Source organism: Eucyclogobius newberryi, unplaced genomic scaffold (genome assembly GCF_026437365.1).
Source record: "Eucyclogobius newberryi isolate DKJ021-1_F unplaced genomic scaffold, fEucNew1.0.hap1 SCAF_208, whole genome shotgun sequence".
Classification (NCBI taxonomy): domain Eukaryota; kingdom Metazoa; phylum Chordata; class Actinopteri; order Gobiiformes; family Gobiidae; genus Eucyclogobius; species Eucyclogobius newberryi.
Genome location: NW_027315844.1, coordinates 17,039 through 37,500, shown reverse-complemented (window position 1 = coordinate 37,500; position 20,462 = coordinate 17,039). Strand labels below are relative to the sequence as shown.

The 20,462-nt window shown below is 45.3% G+C and overlaps 1 protein-coding gene across 3 annotated transcripts in view; it reads right to left on the bottom strand.

The window, feature by feature from the left end:
• Positions 1-20,462, bottom strand: part of LOC140370069 (DNA ligase 3-like) — a 40,537-nt gene that overhangs the window by 3,257 nt on the left and 16,818 nt on the right. For all 3 annotated transcript variants that reach the window (XM_072457004.1, XM_072457005.1, XM_072457006.1), the window contains exons 10-18: positions 19,098-19,177; positions 18,432-18,519; positions 16,602-16,679; positions 16,246-16,369; positions 11,165-11,307; positions 11,005-11,079; positions 5,813-5,959; positions 4,747-4,879; positions 699-775 (exon numbers count right to left, since the gene is read on the bottom strand). In XM_072457004.1, the coding sequence (XP_072313105.1) occupies positions 699-775; positions 4,747-4,879; positions 5,813-5,959; positions 11,005-11,079; positions 11,165-11,307; positions 16,246-16,369; positions 16,602-16,679; positions 18,432-18,519; positions 19,098-19,177 (945 nt within the window). The remainder of the gene's footprint in view (positions 1-698; positions 776-4,746; positions 4,880-5,812; positions 5,960-11,004; positions 11,080-11,164; positions 11,308-16,245; positions 16,370-16,601; positions 16,680-18,431; positions 18,520-19,097; positions 19,178-20,462) is intronic.

Below are 20,462 nucleotides of genomic sequence, written 5' to 3'. Positions count from 1 at the left end.
ACACACACACACACACTACATGTCACACACACACACTACATGTCACACACACACACTACATGTCACACACACACACTACATGTCACACACACACACACTACATGTCACACACACACACACACTACATGTCACACACACACACTACATGTCACACACACACACACACTACATGTCACACACACACACAACGTGTCACACACACACACTACATGTCACACACACACACTACATGTCACACACACACACACACACACACACACCGTGTCACATACACACACTACATATCACACACACACACAACGTGTCACACACACACACAACATGTCACACACACACACTACATGTCTCACACACACACACACACACACTACATGTCACACACACACACACACTACATATCACACACACACACACACACTACATGTCACACACACACACTACATGTCACACACACACACACACACTACATGTCACACACACACACTACATGTCACACACACACACTACATGTCACACACACACACTACATGTCACACACACACACTACATGTCACACACACACACTACATGTCACACACACACACACACTACATGTCACACACACACACTACATGTCACACACACACACTACATGTCACACACACACACACACACTACATGTCACACACACACACTACATGTCACACACACACACACACCTTCTTAGCACTTCCTGCCTCTGGTTCTGGGGTGCGAGGCTCTGACTTCACTGCCTTCACTTTGGGAGTGCTGGGACCTGCAGGAGAACAGGGTCAAAACATCAGACTACATATATTTTAAATATAATTGTTCAATAAAAATGAAAAAAAAAACTTACAAAAACCCCACATGAAACAGAACAAGAGCAGAGAGAACATAGCAGATAAAAGAGACAAAAAAGACATCCAAATGAAACTAAGGCACGCCCATTTTCCTCATGTCATTGACCATGTCATTGATCATGTCATTGACCATGTCATTGATCATGTCATTGAACATGTCATTGATCATGTCATTGAACATGTCATTGATCATGTCATTGAACATGTCATTGATCATGTCATTGATCATGTCATTGATCATGTCATTGATCATGTCATTGACCATGTCATTGACCATGTCATTGATCATGTCATTGATCATGTCATTGACCATGTCATTGATCATGTCATTGACCATGTCATTGAACATGTCATTGATCATGTCATTGATCATGTCATTGACCATGTCATTGACCATGTCATTGAACATGTCATTGATCATGTCATTGATCATGTCATTGACCATGTCATTGACCATGTCATTGACCATGTCATTGAACATGTCATTGATCATGTCATTGATCATGTCATTGACCATGTCATTGATCATGTCATTGACCATGTCATTGACCATGTCATTGACCATGTCATTGATCATGTCATTGATCATGTCATTGACCATGTCATTGATCATGTCATTGATCATGTCATTGACCATGTCATTGACCATGTCATTGACCATGTCATTGAACATGTCATTGATCATGTCATTGATCATGTCATTGACCATGTCATTGGTCATGTCATTGATCACGTCATTGGTCATGTCATTGACCACGTCATTGACCACGTCATTGATCACGTCATTGACCATGTCATTGATCATGTCATTGGTCATGTCATTGACCACGTCATTGACCACGTCATTGATCACGTCATTGACCATGTCATTGATCATGTCATTGACCATGTCATTGATCATGTCATTGATCATGTCATTGGTCATGTCATTGGTCATGTCATTGACCATGTCATTGATCATGTCATTGATCATGTCATTGATCATGTCATTGATCATGTCATTGATCATGTCATTGATCATGTCAGTCCTTGGTCGTTGGCTCAGTTTGTGACCATTTTTAGATGCTTTTATCCCTGCTCCAAAAGCATATTCCAAAGATCTTCACTGACTGTGTCCATGGCAGGAGTTCTGAGGCCCAACTTCATGCAGCAGTTCTGAAATTGAGTGGATGATGTCAAAAAGATTCCGTTGATCTTAGTCTAAACTTGTGAACAACACGACCCTCCCAGAACACATGACAACACATGCTGCCACATCCTCTCCAACAGTCTGCCTCCTGCTGCCACATCCTCTCCAACAGTCTGCCTCCTGCTGCCACATCCTCTCCAACAGTCTGCCTCCTGCTGCCACATCCTCTCCAACAGTCTGCCTCCTGCTGCCACATCCTCTCCAACAGTCTGCCTCCTGCTGCCACATCCTCTCCAACAGTCTGCCTCCTGCTGCCACATCCTCTCCAACAGTCTGCCTCCTGCTGCCACATCCTCTCCAACAGTCTGCTCCTGCTGCCACATCCTCTCCAACAGTCTGCCTCCTGCTGCCACATCCTCTCCAACAGTCTGCTCCTGCTGCCACATCCTCTCCAACAGTCTGCTCCTGCTGCCACATCCTCTCCAACAGTCTGCATTGTCCCTGTGAGTCATGGGCACTTTGACATGGGCTTATATAGAAACCAGACACACTTTTCCAACAGAATTCCCTCCATGTGATCCTGTGGTTCTCCAGTGAGATGTACTTATACTTTCACACTCTTCATCCTCCAGAACAAAGTGACCCTCTCGTTCCCATTGACCCTTCCTGTGGTCAGTAAGTAACAATAAAAACACAAAGGTCTGAGTTCGGCCTGAGGTCCTGATCCAAAGACCTCAGTATAATAACTCCTTATTTGTAAAACCTACATAAGTCAAAGGATTCTTTCCACATATCAAAACTTTTCATGTGATTATATTTTACAATCTGACAAAAGACTTTTAGACCTTTTGTCCTCCAGACCTTGAGTCTCAGCTCAGTTCTATTTGGTACAAAACCTTTGGTCATAAAGTCTTACCAGTTTAAGTTTGTAACATCTTTGTTTAGTTTGTATGTTCTGATCAGCTCCTTCCATGTGGTAAGAACAGCTTTGACCCAGGGATTCTTCACTTCCTCCAAATGACTCAAGCGTTTGTCATCTGCAGTAAGAACTGTACAGGAACCCCCGGCACCACATGACTCTCAGTATGAGACCTGTACAGGAACCCCCGGCACCACATGACTCTCAGTATAAGACCTGTACAGGAACCCCCGGCACCACATGACTCTCAGTATAAGACCTGTACAAGAACCCCCGGCACCACATTACTCTCAGTATGAGACCTGTACAGGAACTTCAGGCACCACATGACTCTCAGTATAAGACCTGTACAGGAACCTCAGGCACCACATGACTCTCAGTATGAGACCTGTACAGGAACCCCCGGCACCACATTACTCTCAGTATAAGGCCTGTACAGGAACCCCCGGCACCACATTACTCTCAGTATAAGACCTGTACAGGAACCTCAGGCACCACATGACTCTCAGTATAAGACCTGTACAGGAACCCCCGGCACCACATGACTCTCAGTATAAGACCTGTACAGGAACCCCCGGCACCACATGACTCTCAGTATAAGACCTGCACAGGAACCCCCGGCACCACATGACTCAGTATAAGACCTGTACAGGAACCCCCGGCACCACATGACTCTCAGTATAAGACCTGTACAGGAACCCCCGGCACCACATGACTCTCAGTATAAGACCTGTACTGGAACCCCCGGCACCACATGACTCTCAGTATAAGACCTGTACAGGAACCCCCGGCACCACATGACTCTCAGTATAAGACCTGTACAGGAACCCCCGGCACCACATGACTCTCAGTATAAGACCTGTACAGGAACCCCCGGCACCACATGACTCTCAGTATAAGACCTGTACAGGAACCCCCGGCACCACATTACTCTCAGTATAAGACCTGTACAGGAACCCCCGGCACCACATGACTCTCAGTATAAGACCTGTACAGGAACCCCCGGCACCACATGACTCTCAGTATAAGACCTGTACAGGAACCCCCGGCACCACATGACTCTCAGTATAAGACCTGTACAGGAACCCCCGGCACCACATGACTCTCAGTATAAGACCTGTACAGGAACCCCCGGCACCACATGACTCTCAGTATGTTTCCATTGAGCTTCAGATTCTGGGTCACACCAGCAACGCTCTGATTTCACCTGAAATAAAGTAATTTTAAAGACGAGATAAACCCCGCCTCCTTTTTCCGTTTGATATTTGTAGCGTTTTATTCAAGGTTTCTTTCCTTGCCATTTACATCTTGATATTTTATTCTTTTTTATTTTTATTCTTTTATTCCACTCATCAAACAGCCGCTTGGGGATGGAAATTGGAAGAGTTTGGAACAGATAGAGAAATGTGGGCAAAACATTCATTTTTACAGTTTCAATCCTTTAACAGGAGTCAAGATAATTATTTTGTAAAAAGTGGGGTAAACATTTTATCCAAAATTGTTGATAGGTTTTTATGAAGATATAAAAGGGGTCAATAAGATCATTTCAGTTTTTTTGTATATTTCATTTGTTTCCAGACATTGCACAATGTTTTGAAGAAAATGCATAATGTCTGGTTTGGTCAAATATAAAAGAACATCATCTGCAGCAACTTTATGTCTCGTCCCATCGATTGTGACACCGTGAATTGTTTTTAACAGACTAATAAATTGGGCCAAAAGTTCAACAAAACAAATTACACAGAAATTAACAAAAAATGATAAACATTTCTAATATTTGTTTCATTGCACGAACGTCGCACCAACAGGAGAAAGAGAGAGGAGGGGTCTGTACTCACGCTTCCTCTTGGGGGCAGTAGAGGGCGGGGTCGGTGGAGAGTCTCCTCCTGAAGAGCCCTTCTCCTCTTTGACCCCTGAGGGCCCAGCGCTCACCAGGAAGTCACTGTTCTCTTTGGAGATGCGAAACAGCTCCTGTAAAACACAGTGACAGTCACATGTAGCAGCTCATGCAGATGGGCAGGACCTAAAGCACCACTGCGCCACATGAACATGAGACAATCAAAGAGACATCCCACCATCATGGAGGACTGCGCCTCTGTCCCTCGTCCCACTTCAGTCTCATAAATGATGTGACTGTTAAGCACTGCAATAATGCTGGTCAAACTAAATCATAACTAAAGAGGACTAAATCCAGGATCAGATCTTCATGATTTTATGCAAAGATTTCATTTTAAAAACAGTATTTGTCACAGAAGGACAACTTTGGTATTATTGCAATATTAAGTTTGGTGATACAGAATATCATTCTAGATATGGTGAGAGTGGTTTTTGGTGTAGTTTACACTTTTGTTGCTTATTAAGAGAAAAGAAACGTGTTTATGTAAAACATCTGAACATTCAGTTTTGATGTGTGTATTTCAGATCAAGTCTGTGCAGGTTTAACAAAGAAATACTGCAGAAAATACTGTGCGGTATAGTGATTATGGCATGTGACGCGAGTCATGTGACGCGAGTCGCCTGTCACGAGTCATGTGACTCGCGACACATGACTCGCGACACATGACTCGCGACACATGACTCGCGACACATGACTCGCGACACATGACTCGCGACACATGACTCGCGACACATGACTCGCGACACATGACTCGCGACACATGACTCGTGACACTGGACTAACACTACATCCTGTGGTGTTATTGGGGTTATCATCCTTTCCTTTTTCTACACGTTGCGGTGGTGTCGCGGTGGTGTCGTAGTGGTGTCGCGGTGGTGTTGCGGTGGTGTTGCCGCGGTGGTGTTGCGGTGGTGTTGCGGTGGTGTTGCCGCGGTGGTGTTGCCGCGGTGGTGTTGCCGCGGTGGTGTTGTGGTGTTGCCGCGGTGGTGTCGCGGTGGCTCACTCACCCGCAGCTGCTGCAGGTTGGTGGCGCTCTTCCAGTCCTTGTCGTCTCTGACCCGGGTCATTCGAGGGAAGCGGATGGAGATCCCGTCTGCTGTGTGCATCTCAGACTTGGAGAACTCTGCTCCAGTGATCTCCCACACCGGAGCACTCTACACACACACACACACACACACACAAACACAATAAGTGGACGATGGACTCTCTAAATACACTACATGCAATATACCTGTCTCTACCTGCGTTGCATCAATGAAATTTCCCCATGTGGGACAATAAAGGATTATCTTATCTTATAGATTTTCTTTTGTCATTTTGGTTTCTCAGTATATATAGATTAACTGGGAAACGACAGCACCGTCTAATCTGCAGTTAGAAATGATTTATTATTTAACTGATTCCACTTCATTTAAAGCTATTAACGTTGTAACTTCAAAGGTCGTTTACCCCTATATATATATAATATATATATATATATAATATATATATATATATATATATATATATATATATATATATATATATATATATATATATATAATATATAATATATATATATATATATATATATATATATATATATATATATATATATATATATATATATATGATATATATGATATATATGATATATGAATATATATATGTCGGTGTTATCCCTCATTCGTCCAGGCGTGTTCCATAGTAGAAAAAGCTTCAGTTGTAGTCATCTGGACTCAGTTTGAAAAAATAGACGTTTCGACTCTCATCCAAGAGTCATTGTCAATAAAAGAATTTAGATCGAGAACTCCGATATTAATACTGTTCTGTGGTAAGACCCGCCCATTGGGAGGAGCCTTCCTGAAGTAGAAAGAGTTGTTTGTTTCAACAGAAACTCCCCCTTGTATCTACCGAGCCTATTCAGAATTTTAATGGCCTATTAGAATCCTCTTTGTCTTTGTGAGACCCTGGCTCAACCACCCTGAGTACCTGATTAGCATCTAAATGTCCTGGTCCTGGTCCTCTACCTTTCCAGGGGTTCAGTATTCCATTATAGATACCAGGAAGATTAAACCTAAGCCCTCCATTTCTGTTTAAAGAAGGTCTTTCTTTTTTAACAAAAATAGCTTCCTTGACTCCTCTTTCAAACCATCTTTTCTCCTGCTTAAAACCTTCACCTCACCGTCTTCAAACGAGTGATTAGAGGCTTCAAGATGGAGATGCACGGCACTCTGTGGACCTGAACTAGTATTTCTTCTGTGCTGATAAAGCCTCTTGTGTAGAGGCTGTTTCGTCTCACCTATGTACCGTTCTTTACAGCTTTCTTCACTGCATTGGATCGAATAAACTACATTGCTCTGTTTTTGAGTCGGCAACTTGTCCTTTGGGTGAACCAGTTTTTGTCTTAGAGTGTTTCCTGGTTTAAAATAAACAGGGACTTCGTGTTGTCTAAAAATTCTCTGCAGTTTTTCCGAGAGGCCAGACACATAAGGGATAGAAACACCCTTCCTTCTCTGTTCAGTTTCCCTTTTGTCCTGCTTCTTGGTTCTCTTCACTCTGTTGAGAGCCCAAGCGGGGTAACCACAGGCTGAGAGGGCATTTCGGACATGTTTTTCCTCTTTCTTCTTGCCCTCTGAGCTGGTGGGCACACCTTGAGCTCTGTGTTGTAAGGTTCTGATCACACCCAGCTTGTGCTGTAGTGGGTGGTTGGAACCAAAGAGCAGATACTGGTCCGTGTGTGTAGGTTTCCTATATACTTCTTTCCCGTCCTCTCCTCTGATCGTGGAACAATCAAGAAGGGCCAAGCGATTCTCCTTAGCATCTTCTCTTGTAAACCTGATATGTGGGTCCACAGCATTGATGTGATCAGGGAAGGTTTCCAACTCTTGTTTCTTGATTGTTACAAAAGTATCATTGACATAGCGAAGCCACAGTTTTGGGGCGGAGCCTGAGAAGGAGGCCAGTGCCTTCCTCTCAAAGTGCTCCATGTACAGGTTGGCCACTATGGGAGAGACGGGCGAGCCCATGGCACAGCCATGAATCTGTCTGTAAAATTGTCCCCGGAATTGAAAGTAAGTGGTGTTCAGACAGATGTCCAACAGTTTACATATGTGTTCAGGTGTCAGTTTGGTCCTTTCCTGTAGGGTGGTGTCTTCCTGCAGTCTGGTCCTTACTGCTGCTACTGCATCAGAGGTCGGGATGCAGGTGAACAGGGACACCACATCATATGAAACCATGAGGTCATCTGGGTCCAGTTGGAGATGTTTCACTTTATCCACAAAGTTGTGCGTGTTTTCCACATGATGTTCCGAATTCCCCACAAGCGGAGCCAATATAGTTGTTAAATGCTTGGCCACATTGTAAGTGATGGAATCTGTGCTGCACACTATGGGTCTGAGTGGAACATCCTTTTTGTGTATTTTTGGAAGGCCATAAATGCAGGGCATGGCTTCCCCAGGATACAGTCTGTAATACAGAGGCCGGTCTATAACTTCCTCTTTTTCCAGCCTTTGTAAACAGTCTATCACTGTCTTCTTGTAGCCACTGGTCGGATCTCTTTTCAAGCGTTCGTATGTGGTCGTGTCCTCGAGGAGGGTGTGGACTTTGGCTTCGTAATCAGCTGCGTTGAGAATCACAGTGCAGCGTCCCTTGTCTGCTGGGAGGATGTTGATGCTATGATCTTTTTCCAGTGCTGAAAGTGCTTTACTCTCTTCAGATGTGATATTTGAAGGAGGTGGTTTGGCACTCTTCAGAGTTGCTGGGACACGTAACCTCAGGTCTGCAGCCTCCGATTCAGTCATTTTGTTGTTCCTAATTGCCGTTTCAGTGGCTGTGATGTAGTCCTCTGTAGGGATGTGTTTAGAGGTGACAGAAAAGTTGAGACCTTTAGAGAGCGCCTCCTTTTCTGCCTGTGTCAGAACACGATCTGATAGGTTCTTAATCCAATTGTTTTTGCTGGTCGCTAATTTGTCTGTCTCAGTCCTAATGTCTAGCTCGACCTCACCTGCATTCTTTTTGTTCAAAAGAATGTTGAACTTATTGATTTGGCGTTCTTTGCTCTTCCTGTGCTGTGCTTCTTGTGCTGTCTGTGTAAAATCCAGCACTCTTTTGAAAGCATCTTCAGGGAGTATGCTGGTCAATTTCTCCTGTAAAGTTCCTGTTCTGTCTTTCAATTTATCAATTCTGACGTTGTTTTCCTGGATCCTTTCACTGAGCATCTGCATAAGGCTCCTTCTCCAAATCTTCTCTGCTCTGTGTCCTCTGACCGGTGATTTGATCTGCAGGCTCTTCGGGATCATGTTGTTCTGTCTGCATCTAAGATTGAACCTCAGGTGATTCCTGTTGTCTGCTAGTTTCCTGGCTACAGATTCGAGTTCCCGAACTAAATCCAAGGTTTTAGGCCCAAAATTCTTGGAAATATGTCGGTGTAATCCCTCATTCGTCCAGGCGTGTTCCATAGTAGAAAAAGCTTCAGTTGTAGTCATCTGGACTCAGTTTGAAAAAATAGACGTTTCGACTCTCATCCAAGAGTCATTGTCAATAACAGAATTTAGGTTGAGAACTCCGATATTAATAATGTTCTGTGGTAAGACCCGCCCATTGGGAGGAGCCTTCCTGAAGTAGAAAGAGTTGTTTGTTTCAACAGAAACTCCCCCCTTGTATCTACCGAGCTAGCCTATTCAGAATTTTAAGGAAGGGTGTTTCTATCCCTTATGTGTCTGGCCTGTCGGAAAAACTGCAGATAATTTTTAGACAACACGAAGTCCCTGTTTATTTTAAACCAGGAAACACTTTAAGACAAAAACTGGTTCACCCAAAGGACAAGTTGCCGACTCAAAAACAGAGCAATGTAGTTTATTCGATCCAATGCAGTGAAGAAAGCTGTATAGAACGGTACATAGGTGAGACAAAACAGCCTCTACACAAGAGGAGAAAAGATGGTTTGAAAGAGGAGTCAAGGAAGCTATTTTTGTTAAAAAAGAAAGACCTTCTTTAAACAGAAATGGAGGGCTAAGATTCAATCTTCCTGGTATCTATAATGGGTTACTGAACCCCTGGAAAGGTAGAGGACCAGGACCAGGGAATTTAGATGCTAATCAGGTACTCAGGGTGGTTGAGCCAGGGTCTCACAAAGACAAAGAGGATTCTAATAGGCCATTAAAATTCTGAATAGGCTCGGTAGATACAAGGGGGGAGTTTCTGTTGTAACAAACAACTCTTGCTACTTCAGGAAGGCTCCTCCCAATGGGCGGGTCTTACCACAGAACAGTATTAATATCGGAGTTCTCGACCTAAATTCTTTTATTGACAATGACTCTTGGATGAGAGTCGAAACGTCTATTTTTTCAAACTGAGTCCAGATGACTACAACTGAAGTTTTTTCTACTAATATATATATATATATATATATATATATATATATATATATATATTTTTTTTTTTTATTTTGCCCGGAACTGGGCATTTGTGGCCCCAGGGTCAAGATGTGGTCCTCGGCATGTTTTAATCAGGCCCCTAGAAAGATTTAAATTTTATATATACATTAGGGCTGGGCAAAGATTGAATTTTTTAATCGCAATTAATCGCATTGTTTCCCTGATTAATCACGATTAATCGCATTTTTACGAGCAAAATTCAAAATGAATTCAAAAGAAGTGTAAAGTGCATCAGCATTTTTATTCAGTAGCAAATATGAAGTATTCACTTGCCACAAAATCCTGAGCCACAATCATTAAAGATGAACAGACTTCAGAGGGAACGTCAGAAACATTGTAATGTCAAGAAACATTAGACACTCAAAACACATTTTATTTTTTTTAAATTTTGTGTGTGTGTATTATTATTATTTTTTTAATATTACTTGGCATGTTTGGCGGGCCGGATTATAAAGACAAACGGGCCGCATCTGGCCCAGGGGCCGTAGTTTGCCCAGGTCTGGTCTAGTCTCAGTTAGTTTGGTCTTGACTACAACACTTACCGTACATACACTAAACCGGTTTATCATGCCCAAAGTGGTCTGGGCGGACTGTAGTGGAAATGTTACCCACTTAAGGTTAGCCTCAACCTGACAACGCCTAGCGTACCGCTCAAGTGGAAACGTGAATTAGCAAAAGAAGCAAAAGATTCAAACTGGGCTCTGTCCATTTTTCCAATTCCCCAGCTACGTCTGGTCTTCTTAAAGAATGACCAGTACACTTATGTAAACAGCTGCACTCACCTTAGGGTCACGGATAATAAAGTCTGGGTAGTAATTCTTGACTATCTTGAGCCAGCCGGGGAGCTTGCTGGGATCCTGCACACACAGCATGCACATGTCAGTCATGTTCTTCCACAGGTTGACGTGTCAGCTTGTTCTGAGCAGAGGTGGGAGAACTTACCTTGCTAATCTTGACCACGTCCAGCTCCTTCTGCAGGCGGGCCAACATGGCGTCGTCGTAGCCCCCGGAGCATTTGGTTACCGTGCACCACTTCCCCGAGTCAGGGTCTAAGCAGCCCATCAGGAAACTGGACATAATACCCCCTGGTGGCACAAAATAACATGATAATCAATTTAGTGTCTAATACAAAGTCCATCATCTATATATAATACAAAAGGATCCACAATATTTGTGGATTTTACATTATATTTATTTAACTTTTGGCAGGTGTTTTTAGTTAGGCATTAGTACATCCAAATCCAAATTATTCTTCAGCAAACCCTGAAAGGCAACAGAGTCACAAAGCTGAATATTTTTGGAGACATCATCTACAGTGAAGGCAGAGAAGGATTTGCAGAGCTGTAACAGAGAAAGGTACTGCCCATAACGCACAGAAGATGGGAGAAGGAGATCCTAAAGGAATGCTGTCTTGCCCTAAGTTCTGGAGGAAAGCCAAGGGATTTAAGAACTGGTGAAACCAATTTAGAGACAGGCTCACGCTGCAGAACATGCACACGCAGCCTATCGGCATCGTTTCAGAAGCGATTAATACAAATAAATGCATCATATTTGTTGCAAAAACGACATAGCCATTTCCAAGGCAACCACATTATACGTTATAGTTGTTTGACAGCTCTTGAGCTTGGGCCCTCTGTCCTGCTGGGACTCGGGCCTAAATATGCAGAGCTCGCATTGAAATGCCAACAAGTCGGGTGGAGAGCTTAGACCTTTCCAATGGAAGTTTTGGATTGCAGAGGCAACACAGAAAGCTCCACCCAGCGGTTCTTTAAGACCAGCTGAATCAGAGGCCCATGACCGCTAAAGGCCCTAACAGACATGGCAGAAGAAGCAGAACAGAGGGGTTTCTGGCTCTGGCTGCCCAGGGAAGACGAGGCATGGGCGAGAGATGGATCCTGGTCTGCTCAACAACCTAAAGATGTTCTGGAATTAAAGGAGTGAAACATCCGTGTAGGATGCTGGGTATTGCCTAGTACCTCACAATATGGTCTGCAGTTCGAATCCCGCTCTCTCCTGGTCAGCGGTCAGATCTACTGACCAACAAGTTGGCCGTGCGATCGCAGCTGCAATACTGCTGTTGTGTCCTTGGGTAAGACACTTAACCTGGCTTTTGTGTGGTGTGAATGAGTGACTGGTTCCTTGTTAAAAGTGTTGTTAAAAGTTTACAAAAATTATGTTAAAATTATTGTAGGATATGCAGATGTCCTCCCCCTGTTGCCATGGTGACAGGAATGCGGGCTAAAGGTGTTATCAGCTGTCCGTGTGGAGTTTTACGGCTCTCAAAAGAAGGAGGACGTGATAGCGACAACAGAGACGCTCTGAACTTTGAAAATAACTTTTCATCAAATGACTCCTTTTGGATTATAGAGAGTAACGATGTCTCCAAGACAAACGCTAAAACGCTAAACAGACTTTGCGGTTTTAGTGATTTTAGTAGATCATCAGATTGCAAAAATGTGTCCACCAGATGACTTTACATGTACATATTGTGTTATCGTATTTTACATGTCATTTTAACTGTTTCATAACTTGTTTTGTGGACAATTTTACTTTTTTGTGTAACTCTTGTGGCTAAGGCCAGACCTCGTGTCCCCTTATCAGCTCTGACCCCAGCGTGCATGCTGATTGGCTGAAGCCACGGCGCCAAAACCCCCGCGGGGAAAGACAAAGGAAAGAGCAGGGAGTTACACTCAGTTCCATCCAGGGTGCCATCCGAGCTCCAGAGAGTTCCATCAGTTTCCTTCGAAGCTCGACCCTCCATTCAGGGTCCCACCAACAAGGTCCATGACACCAGGCCTTTGGAGGCTAGCTAGGTCTCGGGCCCAGCTAGCGTGAGCCATGCTAAGCTACGGGACAAAGACTCTTCCAAGAGCCATGCCGGCAGAAACTAATGTTCCCTCCCAGAACTAAGAAACCTGTGCCCGTTTTTAAAAACGTGATTGATACTGCATCGTGCAAAATCAAGCAAAAAGTCCACAGCCTTTTAGACCAGCCACATCGGTGGAGCAGCATGACGGCCTTTTCATTTGGAACGCCTCAGAGCAAAGGAGAACGCAGATCGCAGAACCTGATCCAGTCCTTCTTTGGCCAGACAACGTCAGAGCTGAGCTCCAGAGCAGCCCTGCTCTGACCAGTGTGTGGACTGAGCTGCAGCGTGACCCCTGAGTGAAGCCTGGAGGCGCGAACGACACGCAGGCTCTTGGACCCCACGCAGGCCCTTGGACCCCACGCAGGCCCTTGGACCCCACGCAGGCCCTTGGACCCCACGCAGGCCCTTGGACCCCACGCAGGCCCTTGGACCCCACGCAGGCCCTTGGACCCCACGCAGGCCCTTGGACCCCACGCAGGCCCTTGGACCCCACGCAGGCCCTTGGACCCCACGCAGGCCCTTGGACTCCACGCAGGCCCTTGGACCCCACGCAGGCCCTTGGACCCCACGCAGGCCCTTGGACCCCACGCAGGCCCTTGGACCCCACGCAGGCCCTTGGACCCCACGCAGGCCCTTGGACCCCACGCAGGCCCTTGGACCCCACGCAGGCTCTTGGATCCCACGCAGGCCCGTCTCCTCAGGATCACAGCTTCTGGTTCCGTTCGTATGAATGCACTTCACAGGCTGTATTTCATCTTAGAATGAACTCTAGCACACACCTAGATAGATCTAGAACCATCATGTCTAGTGTTCTCCATCTGTTATCAACTCATTTGCATATTCCTAATTCATATCTATCTGTTCAATTATTTGGTAATTAAATCTTCATAACCCACATTTGGTTAAGTGTTCCTTCATTTCATTAAGTTAGATATCTGATTATAGAGTTCAGGCTGGTGCCCCATTCTACTCTTAAAAATATAATTCAGACTTACCCACACTTATGCAGTGTGTCATGTTTGAATTCTTGAACAATTCTTTAATCAATATCAACCTTGAATGCCCCGCCCCCGTCACTAGTGGGTGGACATTCATAACCTTACAGTACTTGTACTAGTATGTTACCCTACATTATACATTTGTTTGGTTGAGAAAACAATAGAACGTCTAAAGTCTGGTTTTAGTCTGTGCGCAGGACGTAATGGAGTTAAATTCACCAAACTTTTTGGGTTAGATGTCAAGGTTATTGGATTCATTCATTCATATAGGACAGGAGCCACAGGGTTAATACTAGACACACAGACAAACATTCACTCTCAAATTCATTCACTAGGGCCAATTTAGAGTTGCCAATTTACCGGAGAGAACCCAAGATAACACAGGAAGAACATTCCACCCATAAAGCTCATGGGTGGATTCTGGACCGGGAATCAAACCCATGATGTCCTTATTGTGAGGTGAGCTCTAACCGCTCTGCCACCGTACACTTCAGAATAGAATGAGGTTTACATAGGAACTTGGTGGTTCCTATGTGATGTGATTCGGTGCAACACAAAAAACAAAACGGCATGATATGTACATAATAAAATATAAAGTTATATAGTGCAATGAGTGTAAAGTGCTTAGGCAGTGTTCATGAGTCCAACTGCAGAGGGAAAGAAACTGTTCTTGTGACGGGAGGTTCTGGTCCTGATGGACTGTAGCCTCCTGCCTGAGGGGAGTGGCCTCCTGCCTGAGGGGAGTGGCTCAAATAGTCACTAGTGTCCAGGGTGAGAAGGGTCGGCTGTGATCCAACCTGAGCGTCCCAGAGCCCTGGAGATGTACAGGTCCTGCAGAGATGGGCGTTTGCGGCCGATCACCTTCTCAGCAGAGGGCGCTGTAGTCTCTGTTTGTCCCTGGCTGTGGCTCCAGAGTACCACACGGTGATGGAGGAGGTGATGGAGGAGGTGAGGATGGACTCAATGATGGCCGTGTAGAACTGCAACATCATCTCCGCTGTCCGATTGTCTTTCTTCAGCTGCTGCAGGAAGTACATCCTCTGCTGGTTCTTCTTGATGAGGAGCTGATGGTGGGACCCCACTTGAGGTCCTGGTGATGGTGGAGCAGAGAAAGCGGAGGGAGTCCACAGTGGAGATGGGGGAGTCTGAGAGGGTGAGGGGGGGCTGGGGCGCTGTGACTTTCCTGAAGTCCACGATCATCTCCACTGTCTTCTGGGCGTTTTTACCGCTGCACCAGGACACCAGCCGGTCCACCTCCTCCTGTAGACGGACTCATCCCCGTCTGAGATGAGCCCAATGAGTGTGGTGTCGTCATGGTGATGAGGGCGGTGTCGTCTGCAAACTTAAACAGTTTTACGGAGTTGTGGCTGGAGGTGCAGCAGTTTGTGTACAGGGAGAAGAGCAGAGGAGAAAGTACACAGCCCTGTGGAGCCCCTGTGCTGATAGTCCGAGTGTCTGAGACATTCTTCCCCAGCCGCAAGCACTGCATCTGATCCATCAGGAAGTCAGTGCTCCACCTGCAGGTGGAGTCTGGCACGTTGAGCTGGGAGAGCTTGTCCTGGAGCAGAGCAGGAGGATGGTGTTGAATGCAGAGCTCAAGTCCACAAACAGGATCCTGGTGTAGGTTCCTGGGGAGTCCAGATGCTGCTGGGTGAAGTGGAGTGCCAGGTTGATAGCGTCGTCCACAGACCTGTTGACTCTATAGGCAAACTGCAGGGGGTCCAGCAGGGGGGAGGTGAAGGACTTGAGGTGGTGGAGGACAGGGCGCTCAAATGACTACAGATGTCAGCGCCACAGGTCTGTAGTCATTAAGTCCAGTGATCCGGGGCTTCTTGGGAACAGGGACAATGATGGACGACTTGTAGCTGGGACATTGCTTGACTCCAGGGAGGTGTTAAAAATGCCAGTGAAGACAGGGGCCAGCTCGCCTGCACAGTGTCTTAAGGAGGCCGGGGTGACACCGTCTGGTCCAGCAGCTTTTCTCAGGTTGGATTTACAAAATAGTCTGCATACATCTTGTTCCTGAACTGTGAGAGGGGTGGGGGAGGTGTGGGGGACCGGGGTTGGGTTGGCAGAGGTGGTCGCCCAGGCAGAGGTGGCCGCTCTATGATAATATTACAAACAGAAGCTAAAGGTTAGAGCAGAAGGGTACAGACCGTTTGAGCCCTTTCCGTAGAAGGCCCCCAGCACGACCAGGTCTGCAGTGTCGGCCATGGCCCCTTCGTTCAGGTAGTCCTTCTTCACCTTCAGCCAGTGGCGCTTCCCTGGTTCATAAGAGCCCTACACACACACACACACACACACACACACGCACGGATTTTGCGGTTCAAGGTAAGTGTACACAACAACTATAGAATTCTATTCAGACATGTTTTAAGTGTTTTGACAAAATTATGGAAATGAGAGAAGTATTGTGTTTTTTCCCTCTCCTGTAAAGTTCCCTGAAGGTCACTTGTGCTACGTTGATGGTCGGCCCTTGATGACACTAAACAAGAGGAGAAAGTACACGCACCTTGAGGTCTTTGAGCACCAGCCCCTCCAGTCCTTCTCTGATGACTCTGGTGATCATATCGGCCAAGTCTGCTGCCCTCTGCCAACAACAAGACACAGATGATCCACCTGGATGTGAGTGAGCAGCAGGAGATGCTTGCCTTTCAGTACGAGACACATTATGCTAACTTGATCATTAGATGCAATACAGTTAATCCTGTATTTGAGGTTTGTGGGCTCAGAGCCCTCCGTCCCTGCCCACATTTCTGATCTTGGGGTCTTACTCTGGGGTCCCATTTCACAAGTCAGGTTCAAGCCGGAGTTTCATTGTTTAATTGCTGTTCAAAGTCATTTGACTTAGACAGGGCCAACTCAGAGTTCCCCGTTTCAGAAAACGACACAGTGGTTAGCGCTCTCGCCTCACAGTGAGAAGGTCCAGGGTTTGCCTCCAGAGCAGCATGGGGACTTTCTGTGTGGAGTTTGCATGTTCTCCTCGTGTCTGTGTAGGTTTCCCCTGCCACTAAAACATCTACAACAGATTTCCCTGGTTAAATAAAGGTTCAGAACCGAGGCGGAAAGCAGAAGTCCAGACGATTCGCCATGGCAACGGTAAAGCCATGTAACTGTAGACAGAGTAGATTTAAGTTTTGGGAGTGTCTACACTACGGAGCTGCGGGGCGCGGCCGAAACTGCCATGTTATTTTGTGCCGCGGCTCGTGAAACTGCTGCGCTATTTGACCGCACCGTTTTAGACCGCGCCGGGTTAAGGTTAGGGTCAGGGTCAGGGTCAGGGTCAGGGTTAGCCATGAGGCTATATGGCGGTGCCTCGGTTCCTGAAACTGCTGGGCCATTTGACCGCGCCGCGGCTCTGCAGCCACGGCCTTAAGTTTTATGGCAGGTTTAGTTATATTTAAATAATAATTACCGTGTTACATGCAAACACATTATACTCACAACTTTGGGATTTTTTTACTTAAAAGTTGATATTAATTAAACCTTTGAGTATAGTGGGCCTAACATGCAAAGTTATTGACATTAATGGTGACGCGTGCTTGCGCTTATGACGCGGTCTTGCACCCACCCCCCGTCAGTTTGGAGATTCGAGGAAAGGAGATAGTCTGTAATATAGCTAAAAACTGCGGAAATCAATCAAAAAAACACTCATAGCAATGTAAGAAGGTTAAAAGCTCTGAAAAGTCAATTTTGCATGTTATGGGACCTTTAAGATTCAGTCTTCCTGTCGTGTACAGCAGTGTTTTGAAGCCATGGGGCAGTGTCAGTCGAGGACATTCTGATGCTGATCAGGTACTCATCAGTGATGAGGAGCTGCAGCAGCTAACAATAGGATTTCTATGGCCCATTACAGGACTGTCAGGGTAACAAAAGATTTGTTTCAGGTGAAACTTAGTGTAAACAAATGGAAAAAAACAGGACAGGCCATCATCAGGAGGCTCCGCCCGGTGGGCAGGGCTTACTTCTGATCTGCAGATTGAGAATGACTCTTGGATGAGAGTCGAAACATCTTGTTTTTCTAAAACAGTGTCCGGATGATACAACTGAGTCTGTTTCTTCACACCTGGACTTACACCAACCAACAATCAAACAAGGACTAACATTTTAACTGACATTCCATTTTTTTTATGACACTTGAACTTGACTCTGGACGAGATGGAACTCATTTGTTGTAACTTTTGTTTTACTTATTGGATGTCTTGTTCCTCATTTGCCTTTATATTTATACATTTAGAATTGCTTTTAGTTGTTTCCAGTTGTTAACAGAGCTTTTTATTTCTTCCATAAACTGCAGCAGTGGCATGAACAGTTGGACGCAGAGGTAATTGCTCACACTTACCGTGACATGCTTCATCTCGGAGAAGAGGATTCTGTTGGGCACCTCCAGCATGTTATCGTGGAGGAACTTCCTGCGCTCACACAAAGGCCTGGAGGACATCAGGGGAAAGACAGAAGAGTTCAGTCTATTCAGGAGTTTCAGGCAAATGATTCCTTCCTGATTTGAAATATTTTGTGAGGATTAATGCTCTTCCTGTAACAATGAAGGACCGTTGTCATGTCAAATCCTTAAAATCAAATCTGAAAGCCATGAATAGTATGTTAACCATTTTCCTTCAGTCTTTTCTCTTAACATAGAGAATGTAAGAGCATTATTATTAATTGTGTTATATTATTCAGTAAATATTATTGGTCTGCGCAATACTTGCAAAATCATTTCAGTTATATCACAAATATAATGCCTCAAAGACTAATCTAGAGAGAATAATGAGAATTGTGAACAGAAATCTGTAAATGTTCAATGTTTTCCTTTCAAAAGCAGTGGGTTTCTGTCGATGGAGACATTGAGCTGTTGGGATATATTTGGTTTGTTGCAATATCATTTATTGTGTTAGCTAATATTGGGATGCGGATCATTCAACAATAAACTGTGCCGCTGTAATTCATGATAGAAAAAGCTGAATGATTCTTTGCTAATAAAATGTCTGTTTAAAAGGCTAAAGCTGACCGCTCCATGAGGCTGACTCCGTTGAAGTAGATGCAGTCGAACACAAACAGGCCCACGTTGGCGTCCTGGAAAGCAGCTTTCTGTGGACAGAGAATCACATCGACATGTTCAGAGGGTTTTCATGTGTGTGGTGGATTTGAAATGTGTGTCATCAATGTTAAACCTGTGGGAGGAACGCTAGCCTGGCCAGCAAAGACTACATGCTTTTTCCAATAGTATACAAAGACCTGTAGTCTGAGCCTCATCTCTATCAGGGGTGGGCAATTCGAATCCAGGCAAGTAGCGGAGGGCCGGCCCCCGATCATTGGTGTGACATTTTTTTTTAAATAAAAAATTAAATATCAAATAAAATATCACTTTTCTGTCTATTGAATCTATTATTTAATTCATTTCATGTCATCTTTATTAAGGATACAAGTGCAGACAGATGTTACAGAGAGTTAAAAAAAAGAAACTAAAATTTATCTAGGGGATAAAAACATGCCGAGGGCCACATCTTGCCCCTGGGGCCACAAATATCCAGGTCTGGTGGTAGGGGCACCAGATTTGAGGTTTGAGGTCTTACCTTGTGAACTCCTAAGGTCCCAAAGGGCAGGGTTTTGAGGTCTTACCGTGTGAACTCCTAAGGTCCCAAAGGGCAGGGGTTTGAGGTCTTACCTTGTGAACTCCTAAGGTCCCAAAGGGCAGGGTTTTGAGGTCTTACCGTGTGAACTCCTAAGGTCCCAAAGGGCAGGGGTTTGAGGTCTTACCTTGTGAACTCCTAAGGTCCCAAAGGGCAGGGGTTTGAGGTCTTACCTTGTGAACTCCTAAGGTCCCAAAGGGCAGGGGTTTGAGATCTTACCTTGTGAACTCCTAAGGTCCCAAAAGGGCAAGGGTTTGAGGTCTTACCTTGTGAACTCCTAAGGTCCCAAAGGGCAGGGGTTTGAGGTCTTACCATGTGAACTCCTAAGGTCCCAAAGGGCAGGGGTTTGAGGTCTTACCGTGTGAACTCCTAAGGTCCCAAAGGGCAGGGGTTTGAGGTCTTACCTTGTGAACTCCTAAGGTCCCAAAGGGCAGGGGTTTGAGGTCTTACCTTGTGAACTCCTAAGGTCCCAAAGGGCAGGGGTTTGAGATCTTACCTTGTGAACTCCTAAGGTCCCAAAAGGCAGGGGTTTGAGGTCTTACCATGTGAACTCCTAAGGTCCCAAAGGGCAGGGGTTTGAGGTCTTACCATGTGAACTCCTAAGGTCCCAAAGGGCAGGGGTTTGAGGTCTTACCGTGTGAACTCCTAAGATCCCAAAGGGCAGGGGTTTGAGGTCTTACCTTGTGAACTCCTAAGATCCCAAAGGGCAGGGGTTTGAGGTCTTACCGTGTGAACTCCTAAGG